The sequence below is a fragment of the Rhinatrema bivittatum genome, chromosome 9 (assembly GCF_901001135.1).
Source record: "Rhinatrema bivittatum chromosome 9, aRhiBiv1.1, whole genome shotgun sequence".
Taxonomy (NCBI): Eukaryota; Metazoa; Chordata; class Amphibia; order Gymnophiona; family Rhinatrematidae; genus Rhinatrema; species Rhinatrema bivittatum.
In genome coordinates this window covers 242,396,590-242,420,108 of record NC_042623.1, presented here as the reverse complement: position 1 = coordinate 242,420,108, position 23,519 = coordinate 242,396,590, and the positions used below count along the sequence as shown (strand labels likewise).

Below are 23,519 nucleotides of genomic sequence, written 5' to 3'. Positions count from 1 at the left end.
AGGCTTAAAAACTTCCATGCCATGTTTATCATGTACTTGAATGCAGATACGGCGCTGCTCTCTAAATTGGTGGTGGAGTGGAGGGGAATTAGGGCTGGAGGGTACGGGAAGCCAATAGTAACAGGTGGGAGGGGAAAAAATGGATAAAGTGCGTAGCTTGCTGGGCAGACTGGATGGGCCATTTGGTCTTCTTTTGCCATCATTTCTATGTTTCTATGTTAAAATGGATCAGTGATCAGAAGGCTCCATACACTGTACTAGCCTATATTGTTTTGTTTCTCCCCCCACAATGTGTTTCTTCACCATGTAGATCTATAATGAACATTAGAATGGAAAGTATCGGATATGAGTTTGGGAAGTCTGGGAAGCAATAGCAGCTAATGCTTTCGCCATCTTTTCATCTTTAAAGCAGCATTGCCTTCTATTTTACTACAAGCATTATTTTGGCAGCTGGTAGGGAGGCTAGGGGAAATGGTAAATGAAAGCATTTCTCTCAGCCACATTTAAAGCTAAAGTCAAAGCTCCACCAATCCTGTAATGAACAACACCTGGGATACCCAGCAGGAGTTAGGAACAAATGCTTTCTGGTGCATGCCCAGATCTAAATTGTCATTCCTGTACATACCCCAGATCAGTCCAGACAAATGGATTTTGCATCCCTACCAGCAGATGGAGGCACTGCTACATAACTGAGAGTGCCTCCTGCAGTCCCTCAGTATTTCTCAGTTTCTAGCAGATTATAGAAGTGCAAACCTGCAGTCTGGAGTTTAAAAAATTAATAAAAAGAGAATGATAAGAAAATTAGGTTTGAAGAAAGAAGATTCCTGGGAGGAAGCCTTCCCTAGGTGTTAGGGTCCTTTGTGGGCCATCCCTCGGGTGGAGCAGGGCAAGCGGGGGGGATTCCTGATCTAGCTCGGACCTCGTCTATCAGGGGTAATGAAAGCCGGGGGTCCTGGTTTCTCTGAGTCCCCATCACACTCAGCGGTCAGCTGCCGACATCCAGAAGCAGGGAAGTATTCAGCTTTATTTCTCCTTCCTTGGTGTAGCTGTTTCTGGGTGTCTGTTCCTTTAAGATAAAAATAAAAGAGAGGTTAAAGGCAGCAGTGTGTTGGCTGAGTGGCTTGACTGTCAGGAGGCAGTATCGGGTGAGTGGGGGCCAGAATTGTGCCGACCGCCAGGCTGGGTGCATGAATAGCGTCTGAGCATAGGGACCACGCCAGCGGCAGTCTTCTGCAGCAGGGAATTATTTTTAGCCCCGATTGCGGCTTAATGGCGCCTCCTGCTCAGCGCAGGAAAGTCTTTTGCCGCTGCAGCTTGAAGCAGACGCGCCTCAATGCAGCCGCGTTTTGCGCAGATTGTGTCTCCGAAGGGGTTGGGACCTCCGTGGGATTCTCCGGGGCAGTCGTTCCATGAGATTGGCTGGACCGGTGCAGGAGACCCCGAGGGTTGGAGAAGATGGTGGCCATCTTAGCTGCACTTGTTAGAAGCCAGGCTTCTGCAAGGGAGCCTCCCCTCCCCTGTGCTTTCCTGTTGATCAAAGCCCTGTTGGAGATAGGAACAGGGAAGAGGTCCAGGGGGTTGTGAATCAGGATCAGTATTCAACTGATTCTGAAGAATTCTTCACAGATTCTCCCGATCACAGAGGGGATCGATCCTAGGGTGGTGAGATTGTTCCGAAAGGAAGAACTACGTCCTCTAATTCCCCAGGTTTTGGATAAGTTGAGCATTAAGGACACGCAGGAGGATTCTGACAGTGAGGGAGTGAACCCAGCCTTGGATGGACTGCGGGGATAACCTAAGGCCTTTCCTTTACCAAAGAAGGTGAAGAAGTTGGTGGATCGGGAGTGGGAGTCTATTGAAGCAAGCCTGAAGGTAGCCAGAGCTATGGCTAAGCTATATACCTTTCCGGAACAAATCTTGGCATCATGGAAGATTCCCAAGGTGGATGCGGCAGTGACCAAGAAGATGACCATCCCGGTGGCAGGTTCTGCCGCTCTGAAGGATATCCAGGATCAGAAGATGGAGGTTCTGTTGAAGAGGCTATTTGAGGTTTCAGCTTTAAGCCTTCGTGCGGCAGTCTGTGGGAGCTTAATTCAGAGAGCCTGCTTGTGCTGGGTCCAGAAGGCACAAGAGAAGGTGTCGGGGGCGATGACCGAGGCCGCTCAGGCTGCCTGCTTGGAGGCAGGAGTGGCCTATATGGCAGCTGCCCTGTACGACAATGGTTTGGACTTCCGCCAGGAATATGGTCACTGCAGTTGCGGTGTGGAGACTTCTGTGGTTGCGGAATTGGTCAGCGGATGTGTGGTCCAAAGCACAGCTGTGTAACCACCCTTTTAAAGGAAGGCTGCTGTTTGGGGAGGATCTGGAGCAACTGATGAAGCAGTTGAGGGAGTCGAAGGGAAATAAATTATCCGAAGATAAGACTCTACCGCCGCATGCTCGTTTTCGAGATGCAAGGAGACTTCAATCAAGCAGAAGTTCTTTACCTACAGCACAGAAGCAGGGCTCGGGTAGGCAGCAGTCCTTTTGAGGACAGCATAGTCCTCCCCATGAAGGTGCCGGCCTGGGGGCCAGTGGAAGTAAGTTTGGCCAATGAAGGCAAGCTGGTCCACGCCTCTCTGGAGGCTTTCAGAGGGAGATAGTCCCTGTTTTACGAGGAGTGGACCAGGATCATGTCAGACCAATAGGTTCTGGAAGTGTTGAGACTGCTACGCCTTAGAATTTTTTCTTTCACTCAGAGAAGCCTTTGTAGTCTTTCTGTCCAAGCAGGAGGTAGTGCAGGACACTTTTCAATGGTTGCAGCACCTGCATGCAATTGTTCCTGTTTCCCCTCAGGAGTGGGGACAGGGAAGGTACTTAGTGTATTTTGTGGTTCCCAAGAAAGAGGGCTTTTCAGCCCATACTTTATCTTCAGAGGGTCAGTGCAGCACTCTGCGTGCCATGCTTTCGAATGGAAATGCAGAGGGTGATAGCGTCAGTGCACAAGGAAGAGTTTCTTGTGTCATTGGATTTGATGAAGGCCTATCTCCACATTCCCATGAGAGCCAACCTCCAGAGATTCCTAAGGTTCATGGTGTTAGGAGAACAGTTCTAATTTCTGGCCCTTCTCTTTGGGTTGTTGACAGCGCCCTAGACATTCACTCAGCAGGGAAGGAATCCTGTTGCACCTGTACCTGGATAATTGGCTCATCAGAGCAAAGTTGGAGTGTCATCATTCAGTTTGATAGGTTATGTAGCTGCTACATTCGTTGGGCTGGGTAACGAATCTGGCGAAGAGTCACTTGGAGCCATCCTAGTCATTGGAGTATCTGGGAACTTGGTTCTATACCCGAGTTGGGAAGGTGTTTCTGACCATGGAGAGAGTGATCAAGTTGCAGGCTCAGGTGCTCAGACTTCTGTGACTTGCAGTTCCCAGAGTCTGGGACTATTTGCTGGTCCTGGCTTTTGTGGCGTCCACACTGGAGTTAGTTCCATGGGCCTTTGCTCACATGCGACCCCTTCAGAGGGCCTTTTTATCCCATTGGAATCTGCTTTCAGAGGAATTTCAGCTTCCTTTACCGTTTCAAGGGGACCCCAAGATCAGTTTTTCATGGTTGCTGTCTCATCATAATTTGGAGAAAAAGATCCACTCAGTTGGATACCTAGAGGTATCCAACTGAGTGGAGGTGACCATGAATGCCAGCTTCAAAGGTTGGGGGGGGGGGGGCGATTGCGATTTGTCAAGGGAAAATTGCCCAAGGTCAGTAGTCACCAGAAGAGGCATCCTGGTCAATCAATCAATTGGAGACCAGAGCAGTTTGCAAAGCCTTTCTCACCTTTCTTCCTCTCATTCAAGGACGGACAGTACAAATGTTCTCAGACAGTGCGACAACAGTGGCATACATCGGTCGTCAAGGCGGGACAAAAAGTCATCTGGTGGCGCAGGAACTGTTTGCTTGGGCGGAGAGCCATCTAGCAGGACTGGTGACATTACACATGGCCGGAATGGATAGTGTGCAGGCAGTCTATCTCAGCAGGCAGCATCTGGATCCAGGGAGGTGGAAGTTGTCGGCAGAGGCCTTTGCCCTTATACAGGCTAGATGGGGCAGGCCAGAGTTGGACTTCATGGCGGTTCCAGGAAATGCAAAGACTGTTCATTTATTCAGTCACTGGAGAGAAGTCTGCTCAGAGGGCATCGATGCCCTTGTCGAACTGTGGCCGACTGAACTGCTGCTATACATCTTTCCCTTGTGGCCTCTTATAGGTTAAGTGTTGCATCACATCAAACATTATCAGGGTAGGGTGATTCTGGTGGCACCAGAGTGGCCACACTGGCTGTGGTTTGCAGATCTGGTTCATCTCACGGTGGAGAGTCCCGTTCGATTGGCCCATCTGCACGGGTTCTTGTGGTAGGGGCCCATTGTTTCAGACTGAGTGGATCGCTTTTGTCTAGCGGCTTGAAGAGATACTTGGAATCTGCGATTGCAACTTTGCTTCAGGCAAAGAGGCCCTTCACATCTTTGGCTTATATCCAGGTCTGGAGAGTATTCGAGTCATGGTGTTTGCAGAATGAGCTGCAACCATTAAATGTAGATGTTCTTCAGGTTTTAGCTTTTTTTTTTTTTTTTGGCAAAGTGGTTTAGCTAAGGGATTCCCTCCGGGTTCAGGTGGTTGTCTTAGAGAGTTTTTGAAGTAAGGTGCAGGGAAGACAGTTGGCGTCTAATCCAGATATGGTATGCTTCCAGCATAATTCTCTGCTTCAACGGCAGGGGAGAAAGACCGATACTTCACACACATCCAGCATAGCTCTCTGCTTCAACGGCAGGGGGCATGAAGAAAAGTGGATCTATATACAGGCAACCAACAAGGACTGAATTACATAGGGTAAACAAATAAGCATGGGTGTAGCTTGCTTATTGCGGCGGTTACTACCCTAACTAATTAAGCTAGATATTTCACTTAGATGCGGTTCCAACACTGCTCGCTGCATTAATGGTGGGGGTAGAAGGGAAATAGAACCAAAAAGTTTCTAAGAACCAAGAGAAACAGATAAGTATGAGAAAAAAAATGCAAAGCTTGCTGGGCAGACTGGATGGGCCGTTTGGTCGTCTTCTGCTGTCATTTCTATGTTTCTATGTTTCCTCCAGTCCAGAAGATATGCTAGGCCTGGAACCTTAATCTGGTCCTTCATGTTCTTAGTGGTCCTCCTTTTGAACTGATTAGAAGGGCTTCTTTGAAGGATCTAACCTTGAAGTCCATTTTCTTGGTGGCCATTTGCTTGGCTAGGAGGATATCAGAGCTTTAAGCGTTGAGTAGGGACCCTTTCCTATGCTTTTTGGAGGATGGTGTATCGTTACATACAGTTCCTTCCTTTTTGCCTAAGGTTGTTTCCTCATTTCATCTTAACCAGATGGTGGGAGCTGCTGGCCTTTCCACATTTGTCTCCAGATGCTCCTCTGGCAAGGGTGCTTCACTTATTGGATGTGCGGCAAATTCTCTTAAGGTGATGAATGCCTTTCGGAAATTAGATCTTTTTGTCCTGTTCGGTGGAGCAAAGAAGGGAACTAGCTTCCAAGGACAAGATTGTAAGGTGGCTGAAGAAGGCGATAAATACAGCCTATATCTGCAAGGATCAGTCTGTTCCAGAAGGGTCGTGGGAGCATTCCACTAGGGCGCAGGCAACCTCCTGGGCAAGTGTCAGCTGATTTCTTTGCAAGAGATTTGACATGCAGTGACATGGTCTTCTCTTCACACTTTTACCAAACATTACTGCTTGGATGTGCGGGCACCAGAGGAGGTAGGTTTTGGGGAAAGTGGGTTGCGTGCAGGTCTTTCGAGTTCCCGCCCAGTATAGAGGGGCTTGGGTATATCCCACTTGTCTGGACTGAATTGGAGTATGCACAGGAAAGGAAAATGTGTTCCTACCTGCTGATTTTCATTCCTGTAATACCACAGATCAGTCCAGAAACCCATCCCCATTTTATTTTTTTATTTATTTATTTATTTAAAGAGTTTTATATACTGTCATTCGGAAACATTAAAGTAATGCCATCATAACAGTTTACAGATAAGGTTATAGGGAAATTGGGTTGACAAGGGGTGTAAGACATAACATGTTGTTAGGCTTGGTAGTAAAACAAAATTACGCTTAAGATCAATAAATGAGTTCTTTCTTTTTAGAAAAGCATAGTTGTGATGAGTTTCATTTAAACATGAGGTTGTATTGGAGTGCGGTGATGATTAGTTGGTGCTTTGTTTGGTTTGGTATGCTTTATTGAACAACCAAGTTTTTAACTCTTTTTTTTAAAATGTTTTTAGGTTTTCTTGAATTCTGAATTTTGAAATTTTGAATTTTGAAAGACTTTCTCACTTCTGGATGTTGCTGAGACAGAGTGTGTAATCATATGCAGAGTTACTAAGTGTGTACATAAGTGTTATGCCTTAGAGTTAATTAGTATAATCCTTGTCTGAGACAGGGGTCCTAGTTTTAGGGGGCTCCAACTTTGAGTCTCTGCTTGCCCAGAGTTATTTGGGGTTTGTTGATTTGGACATCTTGGCTTGGGTACAGGTCAATACTGAGGGGACTGCAGGTGGCACTCTCGGTTATATAGCAATGCCTCAAAGCTTTTGTTTTCTGCCTCCATCTGCTGGTAGGGATGCAAAACCCACTTCTCTGGACCGATCTATGGTATTACAGGAACAAAAATTAGCAGGTAAGAACAAATTTTCCTTTTTCTCCTAAGAATGTGTAGCATTGCACTGTAATGCCACTACAGTATCAAGTACAATTCCACCCCGCCAACTTATGAATTTGTTTGGCTTTAGCCAGAGGAGAGCAAACTAAAGGAGGGGGTGCCAAGAGTTCAGAACATGTGGTGTGTGCTTCCTTTCTAGACAGGAAGTAGTGCAGTGCAGGAGGGGCAGTCACAGGAGCTAGGGGCACAGCTTTCTCTTATCCCATACGGCCAGCCTGCAGCCATTGCCACTCTGATTGCTGTGATGAGGAGTAGGGGGAAGGAATGTGAAATTGTGTAAATGTATGAGGCAAGAGGAATCTGGGAAGAGGAACTTGATAGAGGGGAGATGAGTGGAATGAGAGGAACCAAGAAGCTAGAGAAAGAGGTGGGAAAATTAGGAAAGTAGAGGCAGGAGATGAGGGAAATAAGAGGGAGATATGGGAACACAGGAAAATGGAGGAAGGGGAAAATGGAGGAAGGGGAAATTGGAGGGGAGAAGACCCCTGAGAGAGGAAGGGGAACCCAGAAACTTGGAATCTAGTCTGACCCACTGTCATGGAGTTTGTGCACTGCCAGAGTATGGAATTGTGCCAGAATGGTGAGTTTTCACATCTGTATTCACCTTCAGGTATCTATAGACATCCTATCAAGCTGTTAGGTAAACTTCTTAAAGCTTCTGTATTTTAATTTTCATCACATCAGTATGTTAGTCCTACATCATTACATAGAATTGCTTGACTAAAAGAAAGATCAGATCAAGTCCAACCTACTTTAAATATCCTCTGTTTGTGCTTAGGTGCTGAAGTATGAGCAATACTTGGACAACTTACTGGTGAGGTTTTTGCTGAAGAAGGCATTGACTAATCAAAGGATAGGACATTTCTTCTTTTGGCACTTAAAGTAAGTTTGGTCAGCACGATTCAGTCTACACAAAAGTGAAGGATTTATTTTTGTTTTTGCGAAGGTTGGAGGGGGTGTAATTTGATTTTGCTTTTTAGCTGTAATTTAGTTTTCTCCCAATTATTCCGATGATCTCTTGTGATGGTTCACATGCTAGATTTAGTACGGATGATAGAGCTGCCAAGCGATCCAGTTCAAGGAAGGAGATTTTAGACCAGCCCTGGATTTCAGACAATCCCCTCCTGATGCATTATGGTACCTGCAGTATTGGTTTCAAATGATGGAAGCAGGAACTACAATGCCACAACATATTGGAATGTAGGTTCCAGGTGTGGCCCAGAGTCTTCCTTCTACAACCCGGCAGTGGTATTAGAATCCATTAAGTAATTTTGCTGTTCGTGTTGGGTAACACATAAAATGATGTATTTTGCACACACAGGTCTGAAATGCACAATAAAACAGTGAGTCAACGGTTTGGCTTACTTCTGGAGTCCTATTGCCGAGCCTGTGGAATGTACTTGAAACACTTAAGCAGGCAGGTGGAAGCAATGGAGAAACTGATTAATCTCACAGACATCCTCAAACAGGAGAAGAAGGATGAAACACAAAAGGTATTGACATGCTCAGCTACCATGAAGAAAACATTACTGCATGTACGTTCTCAACAGTCAACCTATACACTTATCAGCTCCAGCTGCGAAATCTGGTTGTGTCTGACGTGAGAATTATACTAATTTAATAGTTCTGTGTGGTTTGTTTTTTTTAACTTATAAGTACTAGTACCTGCCAAAGTTACAAGGGAGATTGATGATTCAGAGATATTTCATATCCTGGACCATAATTATGCAGATGTAATCCAAACACTGAGCAGTCTCCTTATTTACTGCTCCATGTATTCCTGGACTGCAGTCTTTTTATAACATTGTTTTAAAGGTTTGCTATGGATTGATTTGATTGCTATAATGACAGAAGCGGGTGTGACACCTTATAGACTAACCAATTTATTAAGGCAAGAGCTTTTGAGGGCCAGAATCCACTTTATCAGATGTAATAAGGGTTTCTTATAACAAATGATCTCAGTTTGTTTGTTTGATAGACTTGAAGTCAGAAGATAGTTATACTAAGTGTCACTAAATGGGACTCAGCATGAGATGTAATTCTTTGTTTTAATCCTTATGTAGCTCTTATTAATTAATATTTGTATTTTGGGAAACAAACTGTTCTGTTTACTATGTAGATTGTGCTAAAGCTGATAGTAGTATGAGGTTTTATATTATGGACTAAATGGTGACTCAAATGGAACGTCTACATAAAATCCAAATTATTTGTATTCTCTTATCTGACTGAATAATTCTCTCCTAGGTACAAATGAAATTCCTTGTTGAACAAATGAGACGTCCTGATTTCATGGATGCCTTGCAAGGCTTTATCTCCCCTCTTAACCCTGCTCATCAACTGGGAACCCTCAGGTGTGTGCTTTTTTGAATCATATCTTTAATGAGTTTCTTTCTGCAATGTTCTGTACTAGATAATAGTAAAATTGTTTTCAGCCTGTGATCTTCAGATTGTCCTTGTGGTGATAATTCATAATATAAAAATGAGACCTCTTGAGTTTACTTATCTGAGGTTTCTAGAGCCTGTCTGAATCGATTACAATTTTTGTATGTAGTTACTCTGCAGAGAAAACAGAATACGAAGCCCAAAATGTTTTCGGTTTTTCTTTTTTTTGGACCTGACAATAGTCAAAAAAAAAAATAACATCTATCTGTTGATCTCAGCTATGAACATCCTTATAGCCCATTTTCACTGTATGTTAATTCAGTTTCATCAAGTGGCTTTAACTCCTCAGCTGAGAAAACCTTAAACTGGACACCCTATAAAAGAAAACTTATACACAAGTCAAGACTTGAATAAATTGATTCACTATGAAATAACACATGTTTCTTTTAGAAATGTTTCTCCTAATAATCATTTATGGGGAAGTATTTAAAATGATTTTGGCTGAACTGTTTTAGGTAGGACAATTGTTATTTGAGTGTTTACAGAACTACCTTTCGAAATCTCTGAAAGGAAGCAATCAGGGATCCAAGGAGTGACCAGAATGGGGAAAAAAAATCATCGTACTGTAGGAGAGACATATTATCATTCTTGGAGGAAGAATCTAAAAAGTGGATTTGCTTTTTTTTTTTTTTTGTTTGTTTTTTTTAGGCTTGAGGAATGCAGGATCATGTCTTCTGCAAAAAGACCTCTCTGGCTGAACTGGGAAAACCCAGATATTATGTCTGAGCTGCTGTTTCAGAACAACGAGATTATCTTTAAAAATGGGGATGGTAAGAAAATCGTTCTGCTTCCTAATTTCCACGTACAACTACCCTAGTGATGTTTTAAAAACTTCTTTCTCCCAGGTTAAGCAGGATGGTAGTCCTCAAATATGGGTGACATCATTAGGCGGAGCCCTATTACGGAACACTTTTGTCAAAGTTTCTAGAAACTTAGACTGGCAGACTGAGCATGCCATGATTCCTGTGCCCACAGAGGTCTCCCTTCAGTCTCTTTTTTTTCCGCACTGAAGTTTGCCTCGCGTTTAGGAGCTCTGTGAGATTTTTTCTCACAACTTTTCCTCACGGAAAAACTTGAAGTTTTACTTCACAAATAATTTCCCTACACGGGTCTCCCTTCGCGTACGTTTTCATCGACGCTCGGTGAGTACTATTCTGTGTTCTCCGGTTGGTTCCTCTCACCTCACTGTCGATTTCCCCCGGGTTACCAACCGTTTGCGGCCCTCTTTTTTCTCTCCCTATGTCTGTCACGCTCGGTCCGCCCACAGGCCCATGGGTGTCCTTGCCTCGATCTTCCACTGGGTCCATCGGGGCTAGAGGGATCGGGGCGTCCACGGTTTCCATTGATGCCATTGAGGTCGCCATCGAAGCCACCATCAATGTCGACTATACCATTGATGCCGCCGTCGACATCGCCATCGATGCCTCAGTGCCCTCGACTAATGAAAATGCTCCATACTTCAGGATCTCAACCAGAGCCCCCATGTAATCCTTAGGCAAAAAACAACGCCAGGAGCAGTAGAGGCACGGTGACCATCCATCACCACCATCCAGGACAGCGGTGGCAGCTTCCTCTGTGCTGGAGAATGACCGGGCCGAGCACCGAGGGAAACATAGTCACCGGCATCGACAGGGTTCCGCATTCGGTGCTGGCACCAATACCGCATCAGCTTCAATGTCCATCGAGCCAGTTGTGAAGCAGGCCCGGGTACAAGAGTCTCCATGCTCCTCTGCACCCAAGGCGTTCCCCACCGACACCGGTGCTGGGTACTGAGCCACCACAGATCCATGTGGAAGTGCCAGTAACGCCTAGTCTGCCTCCCCCTGTAGCTGCGTTACCTATACCAACTTCCAGGGAGGAGCTGGACGTCCTCATCTGCCAGGCTGTCCTCGATTGAGGTTGTAGGTTCTAGCCGACTCTCTTCCCCAACAACAGCAAGATAGTCTCAATGCCATACGACAAAAAGGCCTTGAGGCTGGGAAACATGAGGTTCGTGCTGCTTACGACTCCTTTGAAACAGCTTCTCGCATACCGGCGACGGGATTCAGCACCAGGAAGTGGGCCTGGCTAAAAGCATCTGACTTGAGACCTGAAGTACAAGACAAACTTGCTGATTTTCCATGTACTGGTGAAAACCTATTCGGAGAAAAAATACAATACGCAGTGGCTCAACTAAAAGACCATAATGAGACCCTGCGGCAATTATCCACTAGAAGGGACCCTAGAAAACCATTTTATCGCCCACGCAGATACTACCCACCTGCATCTCGCGTGAGGCCAACTAGACCATCTCAGAGAGCACATCCCCGACAGTCCAAAAATCCAGGCCTCAACCACCACCACAAACAGGCCAAGCCTCTGGATTTTGAGACATATCCAGAGAACAGCAGCCATTCCACAAATCCAGATCCAGTAGGAGGTCAAATTCATCACTTCATAAACAACTGGCTCAGCATAACCACAGACCCCAATGGGTTATATTCATCATAACCCTGGGATACCATCTAAATTTCCTCATGGTACCCCTGGATGCACCACCAAATCCATTATGGTTGCAAAAGATCACACAACTCTTCTAGAGTCAGAACTGTCCACCCTTCTGGGCACCAGGGCTGTGGAACCTCCCCGGGCACAACAGGGAAGAGGGTTCTACTCCCACTATTTTCTCATTCCAAAGAAATCAGGCGGCCTCCGCTCCCATTTTAGACCTCTGCAATCTCAACAAATTTCTACGAAAAGAAAAATTCAGGATGGTGTCCTTAGGCACAATGTTTCCCCTTCTGCAAAAAGAGATTAGCTCTGTTCTCTGGATCTTCAAGACGCTTACGCTCACATTCCAATATTCCCACATCACCGCAAGTACCTGCGTTTCCTAGTGGGACATCAATACTTTCAGTACTGGGTCCTGCCTTTCAGACTTGCCTCGGCATCCCATGTATTTATAAAGTGTCTAGCAGTGGCTGTGGCCCATCTACGCAAGAAAAGCATGCACGTATTTCCTTACCTGGACAACTGGCTCATCAAGAGCCATTCCAAGCAAAAAGCTCTCGACGCTGTCAAGCTCATTATCAATCTCTACACTCTTTGGGATTTCTCATCAACTACCAAAAATCCCACCCGACACCATCTCACCTCCTTACTTTCATTGGAGCAGATTTGGACACCACAGTTGCAAAGGCCTTCCTGCCCAATGACCGCACAGTCACACTCTCCAAACTAGCTTCATCTCTGCGCACAAAAGTAACAGCCTAAGCCCATCAATTCCTAACGTTGCTGGGCCACATGGCTTCCACAGTCCACGTCACTCCTATGGCCAGGCTGGCCATGAGAATAACTCAGTGGACTTTGAAATCTCAGTGGCGCCAAGCCAGTCAACCGCTTTCATCCCAGATTCAAGTAACTCACCAGTTACGTTTATTGCTTCTCTGGTGGACAAACAAAGCCAACTTGCTAACAGGTCTACCCTTCCAGCAACCAGTTCCATAAGTAACTTTAACCACAGACGCATCCAACTTGGATTGGGGAGCTCATGTGAACAATCTTCAAACTCAAGGTACTTGGACTCGGCTCGAAGAAACTTTTCAGATCAACTTCCTAGAGGTTTGAGCTATACGTTATGCTCTATATGCGTTCAAGGACTGCCTTTCACACAAGATTGTTCTCATACAGACAACACAGTTGTAATGTGGTACTTGAACAAGCATGGTGGCACAGGCTCTTATCTCCTTTGCCAAGAAGCCACGCAGATCTGGGCCTGGGCCCTTGCACACTCCATGTATCTCCGGGCCACTTATCTGGCAGGCATACAGAACATAGTAGCAGATCGCCTCAGCCGACAGTTCCATCCCCACGAGTGGTCTCTGGATCCTGTGGTAACGACCAGAATCTTCCAACGCTGGGGTCAACCAACAATAGACCTCTTTGCATCCAAACTGAATCACAAAGTAGACACATTCTGCTCCCTGCACAGGCAACAAAACAAGTTAACCATAGACACCTTCGCTCGCCCCTGGAACACAGGCTTCCTATATGCGTATCCCCCCGATACCGCTGATAGCCAAACTCTAGTGAAGCTACAACAAGACAAAGGGTCAATGATACTCATAGCCCCGTATTGGCCTCGACAAATATGCTTTCCCATGCTTCTTGACCTCTCGATCAGACAACCTATTTGTCTGGGCACAGCACCCACTTTCATAACTCAGAACCAAGGCATGTTACGCCATCGAACCTTCAGACCCTATCTCTCAGAGCCTGGATGTTGAAAGCTTGATCCTGCACCCACTCAATCTTTCAACTGATGTCTCGCAACTGCTTGTAGCCTCACGAAAACCTTCCATACAAAAATCTTATCGTTCTAAGGGGAATATGTTTACCATATGATGCCCGCAAAAAGGTATCGACCCCTTTTCCTGCCCCATTCCGTCTCTATTAGACTATCTCTGGCACCTTTCAGACTCTGGTCTCCAGACTTCTTTGGTGAAGGTACACCTAAGTGCCATCTCAGCTTACCACAAGGGAGTTGGGGATGCCCCGCTAACAGCGCAACCCCTTGTGAGCCGGTTTATGAGGGGCCTTCTACAACTCAAGCCCCCTCTACAGCCACCAGTCACTGAGTGGAACCTAAATGTAGTACTTATAAAACTCATATGCTCCCCGTTTGAGCCTTTGCACTCCTGCGATGTTAAATTTCTTACATGGAAGGTTTTCTTCCTAGTAGCCATTACATCTGCTCGAGGGGTTAATGAGTTACAAGCACTTGTAATATACTCACCCTATACAAGGTTCCTACATCACAGAGTGATCCTCGTACTCGCCCTAAATTCCTTCCCAAGGTGGTTTCTGACTTCCACTTGAATCAGTCTATAGTTTTGCCCACATTTTTCCCCAAGGCCCCACTCTCACCAGGGCAAGAGGGATTTACATACTTTGGACTGTAAACATGCATTTACATTTTACCTAGATTGCACTGCAGTCCATAGGAAATCCACCCAACTCTGTTTCTTTTGATAAAAACAAACCGAGAGTTGAAGTGGGCAAACAAACTCTCTCCAATTGGCTAGCAGACTGTATTGAATTCTGCTATGCGAAAGCAGGCCTTCCTCTCCAGGGATGAATGAAGGCGCACTCAGTGAGAGCCATTGCAACTTCAGTAGCACACTTATCGTTCAGCACCGATTGCTGAGATCTGTAAAACTGCAACATGGAGCTCTCTTCACACAATTGCAGCATATTACTGCCTGGACAAGGAAGAATGCCGAGACTCTGCCTGAGGCCAATCAGTCTTGAAGAATTTATTTCCAGTATAATCCCAACTCCTTCCACATCCAATCTGCTGTGATTTTCAGGCTGCCTCATTTTTACCAACAGTAAACCAGTTGTTGTGCCTGTTGCACAAGTTGTACGCTGTTGGTCCAAGTTAAATATGAGTCAGCCTATAGCTTGCTAATCACCCACATGTGAGGACTACCATCCTGCTTGTCCTGAGAGAAAGCAGAGTTGCTTACCTGTAACAGGTGTTCTCCCAGGACAGCAGGATGTAGTCCTCACGAAACCCACCCGCCACCCCCGGAGTTGGGTCCAAAACGTTTTTTTATTTTATTTTTTCGCTAGCATCTTTTGCTACAAACGAGACTGAAAGGAGACCCCTGTGGCAACAGGGATTATGGCATGCTGGGCATGCTCAGTGTGCCAGTCAAACGTTCTAGAAACTTTGACAGAAAAGTTTTCCGTTATAGGGCTCCGTCCAGTGACATCACCCACATGTGAGGACTACATCCTGCTGTCCTGGGAGAACACCTGTTAGAGGTAAGCAACTCTGCTTTCTCTGGACCTTCAATACGCTTCATAGTGAGTCAACAGCATTTTCAATACCAAGTTCTGCCATTCGAACTAGCTTCGACACCTCGTGTATTACACCAAATGCCTAGAAGTGATTGCCGCTCATCTACGAAAAAACAGCATTCACGTGTTTCCTTACCTGGATGACTGCCTGATAAGGAGTCAGTTCAAACTAGGAGCTCTAAATGTTCTAAGACTCACTATAAATCTACTAATTTTGCTGGGATTTCTGATCAACTACCATAAATCACATATGGATCCGTCTCATCTCCTTGCCTCCATTGGATCAGATCTGGGCACCACAGTCCAAAAGGCCTTCCTGCCCAACAACTGCGCAGACATCCTATCTAACCGTCCACATCTCTGCACGCAAACAACGTAGCCTCAGCCCATCAATTCTTCCCATGCTGGGTGACATGGCTTCCACAGTCCACGTCACTCCTATGGCCAGATTAGCCATAGGAAAAACTCAGTGGACTTTAAAATTTCAGGGCTCTAAGCCGTTTAACCACTTTCGATCCTGATCCATGTCACTGATCTAGTAACCAATTCCTCAGGTGAACTTGGCCATGGTAGCATCCATCTTGGGTTGGGAGCTCGTATTAACAACTTCCAAACCCAAGATGTGTAGACTCCGCTCGATGAACAGTCTCAGATCAACTTCCTGGAGCTTCGAGCAATACATTATGCCCTTTATGCCTTCAGACACTGCTTTTCACACAAAACTGTGTGGCTACAGACAGACAACATAGTTGCAATGTGGTACTCGAACAAGCGAGGAACACACAGGCTCTTATCGGCTTTACTAGCAAGCCACGCAGATCTGGGCCTGGGCCCTTGCACATTCCATGCATCTCCGGGCCACTTATCTAACAGGCATACCAAACGTACTAGCAAACCATCTCAATCGATGTCTCCATCCGCATGAGTGGTCTTTGAATCCATGTGTAGCGAGCAAAATGTTCTAGCGCTGAGGTCAACCAACCATCGACCTCTTTGTGTCCGAATTGAACCACAAAGTTGACAGATTCTGCTCCCTACACAGGCAACGCCATGCGTTAGCCATGCACACCTTTGCTCGCCCCTGGAACAAAGGCCTCCTTTAAACGTCTCCTCAGATACCGCTCATAGCCAAAAAACTCTCGTGAAGCTACAGCAGGACAGGGGTTTAATGATTTTCATACCCCTGTACTGGCCTCGACACATATACTTCCCCATACTTCTCGACCTATCAATCCAGAAAACAATTTGCCTGTCCACAGCTCAATCTCATAACACAAAATCACGGCAATTTATGCCATCCGAACCTTCAAATCTTTTCAGTAATGTTTTTCAGGTACTTGTAGCTTCACGAAAACCTTCCACGCGTAAATCTTACCACTCGAAATGGACAGGATTTACCAAATGGTGTACAGAAAAAGGTATTGACCCCTTTTCCTACCCTACGCCATCTGTATTAGGCTATACAGGGTACCTTTCAGATTCTTGTCTCCAGACATCCTCTGCACAGGTACACCTCCGTGCCATTTCAGCGTACTACCAGAGAGTAGGGGATGTCCTGATAACGGCTCAACTCCTTGTGAGTCGGCTTATCATGGGCTTTCTACAACTTAAGCCTCCTCTACAATCACCGGTTATGGAATGGGACCTAAATGTGGTGCTCACAAGTCTCATGCGTTCCCCATTTGAGCCTTTGCATTCCTATGACATTAAAAATTCTAACATCTGCTAAAAGGGACAGTGAATTACAAGCCCTACACTAATTTCCTCCGTGACAAAGTGGTTCTCCGTACTCACCCTAAATTTCTTCCTAAGGTTGACACAGTCTCTCCCCTTACTCAGTCTGCCTACTCTTTTCCCAAGGCCTCACTCTCACTAGGGTGAGAGGTTTTTGCACAGCTTGGACTGTAAACGTGCACTTGCATTCTATCCAGACCGCACTGCAGTCCATAGGAAATCCACCCAACTCTTTGTTTCTTTTGACAAAAACAAGCTGGGAGTTGCAGTGGGCAAACAAACTCTCTCCAACTGGCTAGCAGACTGTATCGAATTCTGCTATGAGGAAGCAAGCCTTCCTCTCCAGGGTGAGAAAAGGCACATTTTGTAAGGGTCATGGCAACGATGGTAGCACACTATCGTTCAGTACCAATTGCCGACATTTGCTAGGCTGCGACATGGAGCTCTCTTCACACATTCGCAGCCCACTACTGCTTAGATAAGGAAGGCCATCAAGACTCTGCCTTTGGACAATCTGTCTTGAAAAATCTTTTCCCAGTATAATGCCCAACTCCTTCCACAACCACCTGCTGTGATTTCAGGCTGCCTCATCTTTGCCAATAGCTCCCCAATTATTGTACCTGTCGCACGAGTTGTCTGCTATTGGTCTGTTGTAATATGAGTCAGCCTGTAGCTTGCTAATCACCCGTATGTGAGGACTACCATCCTGCTTGTCCTGGGAGAAAGCAGAGTTGCTTACCTGTAACAGGTGTTCTCCCAGGACAGCAGGATGTAGTTCTCACGAAACCCACCCACCCACCCACCACCCCGCGAAGTTGGATCCGCTTACGTTTTGTTATTTAATTTTTTTTGCTGGCACTTTTTTGCTACAAACTAGACTGAAGGGAGACACCCGTGGACACGGATCATGGCATGCTGGGCATGCTCAGTGTGCCAGTCAAAGTTTCTAGAAACTGACAAAAGTGTTCTGTAATAGGGCTCCACCTAATGACGTCACCCATATGTGAGTACTACATCCTGCTATCCAGGGAGAACACCTATTACAGATAAGCAACTCTGCTTTCTCTCTCGTTAATGGACAATCTTTGAAAGCTTTTTCTATTTAACTAGGTCTACTATCACTGGATAAGAAAAATATGTGCTTCTAGTATGTGTAGATTTTTTTTAAATGTAGTTTTGAGCAATCGAGTGGCTGCTGTGGATCTTTTGTTTGGGCAGTGGCTGGAAGAGATTCCTTCTCTGAAACTGAACTTTTCACTACTACTAATTTACCAGCAGGAATCACCCTTGCAATGTGCATCGCCTACCTTCTTATCATGAAGATCCTCCACCAAGCATTCATTATCCCAGTGACATGCAGGGCCCCTGTGTGTATATCCATGTCACATTCTATATGACTAGAGACCTAATATGTTTTTCTTTTACATGAAAGAGAAAAGGGAAACCATAAGAATTATCCTTTTAAAAGTAATATCACTTAACACTTTAGTGTTTTAAAAGCAATTTGCTGTTCTATTTTAAATTTGAAGTTTTTAAGTGGAAATTAATCACTATTCCCCTGTGAGGTACTGTTGAAACAGTACCTTTTAAAAAGAATAATCACAGTTGACCCTAGTTCACAAACTCAGGGCTAAATTTGCATAATAAGAAAATAGCATATTTATTACAGCACATCCAGTCATGCTGGGTCCTGATTACCTCCGACAGCGACTAGGAACAATCAATCAGGCATACTCCAGAGTAAAAGAGGTGGCTGGTCCTTTTGCAGAGGCTGATTGCTACAAGAAATATTGGGGCTGTTTTCAGCTGAACTTGGGAGCTTGTTTTCAGCTGAAAATTCACATAAATTTATGTCCCTAGAACTTAGGATCCTAAATTCAGGCTAGTTCCCTAAATTAAGTGCCTAGCTCGAAAATGAGAGTTCCTGTTCATACCCCAGACAAGTGGTTTTGCATCCTTACCAGCAGATGGAGGCAGAGAATAAAAACTTTTCAGGCACTGCTACTTAACTGGGAGTGCCACCTGTAGTCCCTCAGTATTTCTCTGTCTCCAGCAGTAGAAGTACAAACCTATAATCTGGAGTTTAAAAAAAAAAAAAGGTAAAAGAGCAAGTTGTTTTTTTTTAAAGAGAAGAAAGAAGAGGCTCTCTGAGGTGTTAGGTTCCTTCGTGGGCCATCCCTCGGGTAGAGCAGGGCGAACGGGAGATTGGTAATCCCTGATCTGCCTTTGCCCTTGTCTTCCAGAGGGAGGGAAAGCCAGGGGTCTTGGTTCCCTCACTCCCACTGAGGTCCTCTCATCCCCATCCTCTCATCCTCATCCTCATCTGGAGCAGACAGAAACAGGGAAGTATTCCTTTTTATTCCTTTTCCCTTTTTTGCTCTCTGCCCCTTTAAATAGTTAAAAAAAAAAAAAAAAAAAAAAAAAAAAGCTCTGAGGAGTGTGTGGCAGGAGCAGGGACTTGGGCTGCATTTCCTTTCATTGGCGACTCCTGTGGGTGAGTAAGGGCAAGTTCCCTGTACGTACCCAGATCAAACCAGACCCCTAGGTTTTGCCTCCCTGCCAGCAAATGGAGACAGAGAAAGTTTTACAGACACTGCTACTTAACCACATGTGCCACCTGCAATTCCTCAGTATTTCTCTATCCCCAGCAGATGGTGCAAAACCTGTAGTCTGGGCAATTTTTTATTTTTGAGCCTTTCAGAGGGTTTTTGGGTCCTGGTGGGTCCTTCCCTGTCTTGTTGAGGTGGATGAGCTGGGGATTGGTGACCTTTTATTGTGTTCGGTCCTTGCGCCCATGGGGTGTAAATCTGGTTGTCCGGATCCCTCCCCTTCATGAAGCTGCTGAGGCAGCTGCAGACTCAGGGTATTTTTCCCAAAGCAGCCTTTTTTTTCGGCACCTTTGTTTTTCAGCCTTGAGAGGAAGTTCAATAAAGAAATGAAAAAAAAAAACTAACAGGTCGATACTCTAAGGCCGCGGTTGAAAGAGTGCGGCAGTGCCGGGCGCACCCTCGTTCCCCGCACGCACAGTTCTCTTCACATAGCGCTCGATACTCTATGTAAATTACTTGCAAATGCAAGCCGCGTCTGCAAAGCGTTAGGCGAAGGTTAGGCCCGCGCAACCCATTTTACTGTATAGGCGATTAATACAGCGCCTATACAGTATCCTGGGTGCGCTGGTACCTGTCATTTCAAATGTCATTTCAAATGACATTTGAAATGACAGGCACCAGGAAGTGAATGGTTCCCCCCCCCCCTCCCGAAGCAAGGCGCAGGGCAAAAATTAAAACAAAAGGGAATAAAGTATATATAAATACCTTGTCACTTTCCGAATCCATCTCCACACGGGCGGGCGTGCGGTCATCGAGGTGGCGGCGGGAGCCGGCGGGCACCCGTTTGATCCAGGCGGCGGCGGCGGGAGCCGGCGGGCGCCCGTTTGATCCAGGCGGTGGCGGGAGCCGGCAGGAGGGTGGGCGCGCGTTTGAACCAGGTGGCAGCGGGAGCCGGCGGGCGGGTGGGCGCGCGTTTGATCCAGGCGGCGGTGGGAGCCGGCGGGTGGGCGCGCGTTTGATCCAGGCGGCGGGAGCGGGCGGGTGGGCACCCGTTTGATCCAGACGGCGGCGGGAGCCGGCGGGCGGGTGGGCGCCCGTTTGATCCAGACGGCGGCGGGAGCCGGCGGGCGGGTGGGCGCCCGTTTGATCCAGACGGCGGCGGGAGCCGGCGGGCGGGTGGGCGCCCGTTTGATCCAGGCGGCGCCCGTTTGATCCAGACGGTGGCGGGAGCCGGCGGGCGGGTGGGTGCCCGTTTGATCCAGGCGGGAGCGAGCGGGTGGGCGCGCGTTTGATCCAGGCGGCGGCGGGAGCCGGCGGGCGGGTGGGCGCCCGTTTGATCCAGGCGGCGCCCGTTTGATCCAGACGGTGGCGGGAGCCGGCGGGCGGGTGGGTGCCCGTTTGATCCAGGCGGCGGCGGGAGCCGGCGGGCGGGTGGGCGCCCGTTTGATCCAGGCGGCGGCGGGAGCCGGCGGGCGTGCATTCATCCAGGTGGAGGGAGCCGGCGGCGAAAGCGGCCTCCGGCAGTGAATGAATGCACGCCTGTGTACGCCCGTGCGATTTCGGCGCTCAAGGCAGCTCCCACCGCTGCCTGGATCAAACGCGCGCCCACCCGCCCGCTCCCGCCACCGCCTGGATCAAACGCCTGGATGAATGGGCGCCCACCCTCCCGCCGCCACCTCGATGACCGCCCGCCCGCCCGACTAACGCCAGGTAAAGGGTAGGCGGTAAACTAACAGGTTAAGGACGCGGCAAAATAGCGGGTTACAAAGGAGATAATCGGAGCACGCGTCACAGTATCGGAGGGGAATAGCTAATTCGTTCATTAAATAGCTAATTCGTTCATTAACATATCATATACATGCTGCGTGCGGAAAAGGTTACGGGTCGGTTTCAAGAAGCGCTAAGGACGCGTGAAACTGGAGACTGTATCGCAGGATCGCCTTACGCGTCCCAATTGTGCGCCCACAGCGAGTTAATCTCCAACCGCACCTTACAGTATCGAGCTGTAAGGCAGAAGTGCAGCAGTGCTGTGCGGACAACTTCCTCCTTGTTGATTTGGCAGCTGGGGTGCTTGATTTTCATGGCTGAGCTTGCTGGCTTTGTTAGCTGTTCTGAGGTAAGCTTTCTACGCGATTGCTATGGGGCCGCGGGTCAGCCTGCCACGTGTGCAGTTCGGCTTGTTCACGGCTCAAGAGCGCAGGGTTGTGCTCCAGTTCGGGCAGTGAGGGTTCTTCCAATGACCGGGTGAATGCTAAGAGGCAATGGATGGCCCCCATCAGGGGTTTGCGTCAGGAAGAGGATCCCTTCCCACTCAGCATGGGAACGGCAGCTATTTTGAATTCTCTTTCAGCCATTCCCATGTTGTCGGAGGATGGGGGAGGGGGATGTTCCTTTGTGGCTGTCCCTGGCATGTTCAGGCCCTGGGGACGATCAGGGGGGCTCGGATGGAAAAGAGCTTCCCATGCTGCCCATTCCTGGATCCTCTCTTTCTGTGACTGGGGCCTCAAAGCCTTTTTCTGCCGAGTTTGCTTTGCTGCTACATGAGGCTTATCTGGCTAAGCAGCAGGCAGCGTGTTCCAGTGTGGATTCTCGGTCCCAGCCATCTAAGGGGCATACTATGGGACCCAAGCCTTATCGCTTCACAAGGAAACTCATTTCCCCTGTCCAAAGATTGTTGGGTTTCTTCGTGATTATGACATGGTGGGGATGAGTTTGGAGGACTCTGATGCGCCAGTGGTGGCAGGGGAACTCCTGGCTAGGACTCGTATGTTGATATGGTGACAGGAGGTATGGATCAGGCTGATGATCCGGAGGGAATTCAGGTCTCCGAGGTTGATGAATCGAAAGTAGTCCATCTTTTTAGGAAGGAGGAATTAGGACCTTTAATTCTTCAGGCTACTCAGGTGCTTGGGGTCAAGGTTCCTCAGGAAGATTCTGATTTGGAGGGCGCAAATCCAGTCTGGATGGGCTGCAGGGTCCTCTGATGGCCTTCCCATATCACAAGTCTGTGAAAAAGCTGTTTGAGAGGGAGTGGGGAATTCCCGAAGTGGGCTTAAAGGTAGTGAGGGCCATGGTGAAACTCTATCCATTACCTGAGCAGACATTGGAGCTTTTCACCCTTCTTAAGGTGATATTGCAGTTTCGGCAGTTACTAAAAAGACTATTCCTGTGGTAGGATCGTAAATTGGAAGTACACCTCAAGAGGATTTTTGAGGTTTCAGCCCTGAGCTTGCGGGCTGATATTTGTACTATTTCGTGCAACGTACTTGTCTGAAATGGGTTCAGCAGATGCAGGAAAATCAGCTGGTCTGGCGAGGAAGCAAGCAGGGCTGAGCGTGTAAAGACGGTGGTGGCTTACGGGGCAGGTGCTCTGTATGACTTGGTAAGGACTTCATCTCGAATTATGGTGTCTACGGTTTTGGCCAGAAGGTTGTTACGGCTGCGTATCTGGTCGGCAGACGGGTCGTCCAAGTCTCAGTTGCGGTCTCTGCCTTTTAAGGGTCGGCTCTTATTTGGTGAGGACCTGGAGCAGTTGATGCAGAATTTGAGCGATAATAAGGTGCACAGATTGCCAGAAGATAAGCCTAATGGCAAGAGAGATTTTTCAGGTGCGGTCCCGTTTCGGGATAGTAGGAGGTCTCATCCGGCAAGGGTAGCACCAAGTCCGCAAAAGCAATTTTCTCTTTGGGGCTAATCCTCGAGTCAGTCCTTTCGGGGCACCCGAAGACCATTCTGGGGCACTACTGGTGATATCGCAGCTGGAGTTAAGTCCTCACAATGAAGCAAGACTGGCCCACTCTGTCATTCCTATTATATGGGACCACCTGGCGCAGTTTTACGGGGAGTGTGCCAAGATTACTCAGGACCAGTGGGTTCTCAATGTGGTAAGAAACGGCTATGCGTTAGAATTTTCTCGACCTGTCCTCAAATTGTTCCTAGTTTCCCTTTGTGGCTCCTTAGACAACCAGCTTGTGATTCGGGAAATACTGGACCGTCTGCGAAAGCTGGGGGTAGTGATTCTGGTTCCCCATGAGGAGCAAGGCATGGGAAGGTATTCCATTTACTTTGTGGTTCCGAAGAAAGAAGGCACTTTCCGGCCAATTCTGGACTTAAAAAGGGTAAATGCAGTTCTCAAGGTACCATGTTCCGTATGGAGACCCTAAGGTCGGTGATAGCGGAAGTTTGCAAGGGCGAGTTTCTGGCTTCTCTGGATCTA

General features: G+C 47.3%; 1 protein-coding gene across 2 annotated transcripts in view; it reads left to right on the top strand.

Annotated features, from left to right (window-relative positions):
- The window catches only part of PIK3CA (phosphatidylinositol-4,5-bisphosphate 3-kinase catalytic subunit alpha), a 191,038-nt gene that overhangs the window by 121,759 nt on the left and 45,760 nt on the right, over nt 1-23,519 (top strand). For both annotated transcript variants that reach the window (XR_003858598.1, XM_029615553.1), the window contains exons 13-16: nt 7,513-7,616; nt 8,056-8,227; nt 8,979-9,085; nt 9,825-9,946. Coding sequence is in view for 1 of the 2 variants with exons in the window: in XM_029615553.1 (XP_029471413.1) it covers nt 7,513-7,616; nt 8,056-8,227; nt 8,979-9,085; nt 9,825-9,946 (505 nt within the window). In the remaining variant the exon portion in view is untranslated. The remainder of the gene's footprint in view (nt 1-7,512; nt 7,617-8,055; nt 8,228-8,978; nt 9,086-9,824; nt 9,947-23,519) is intronic.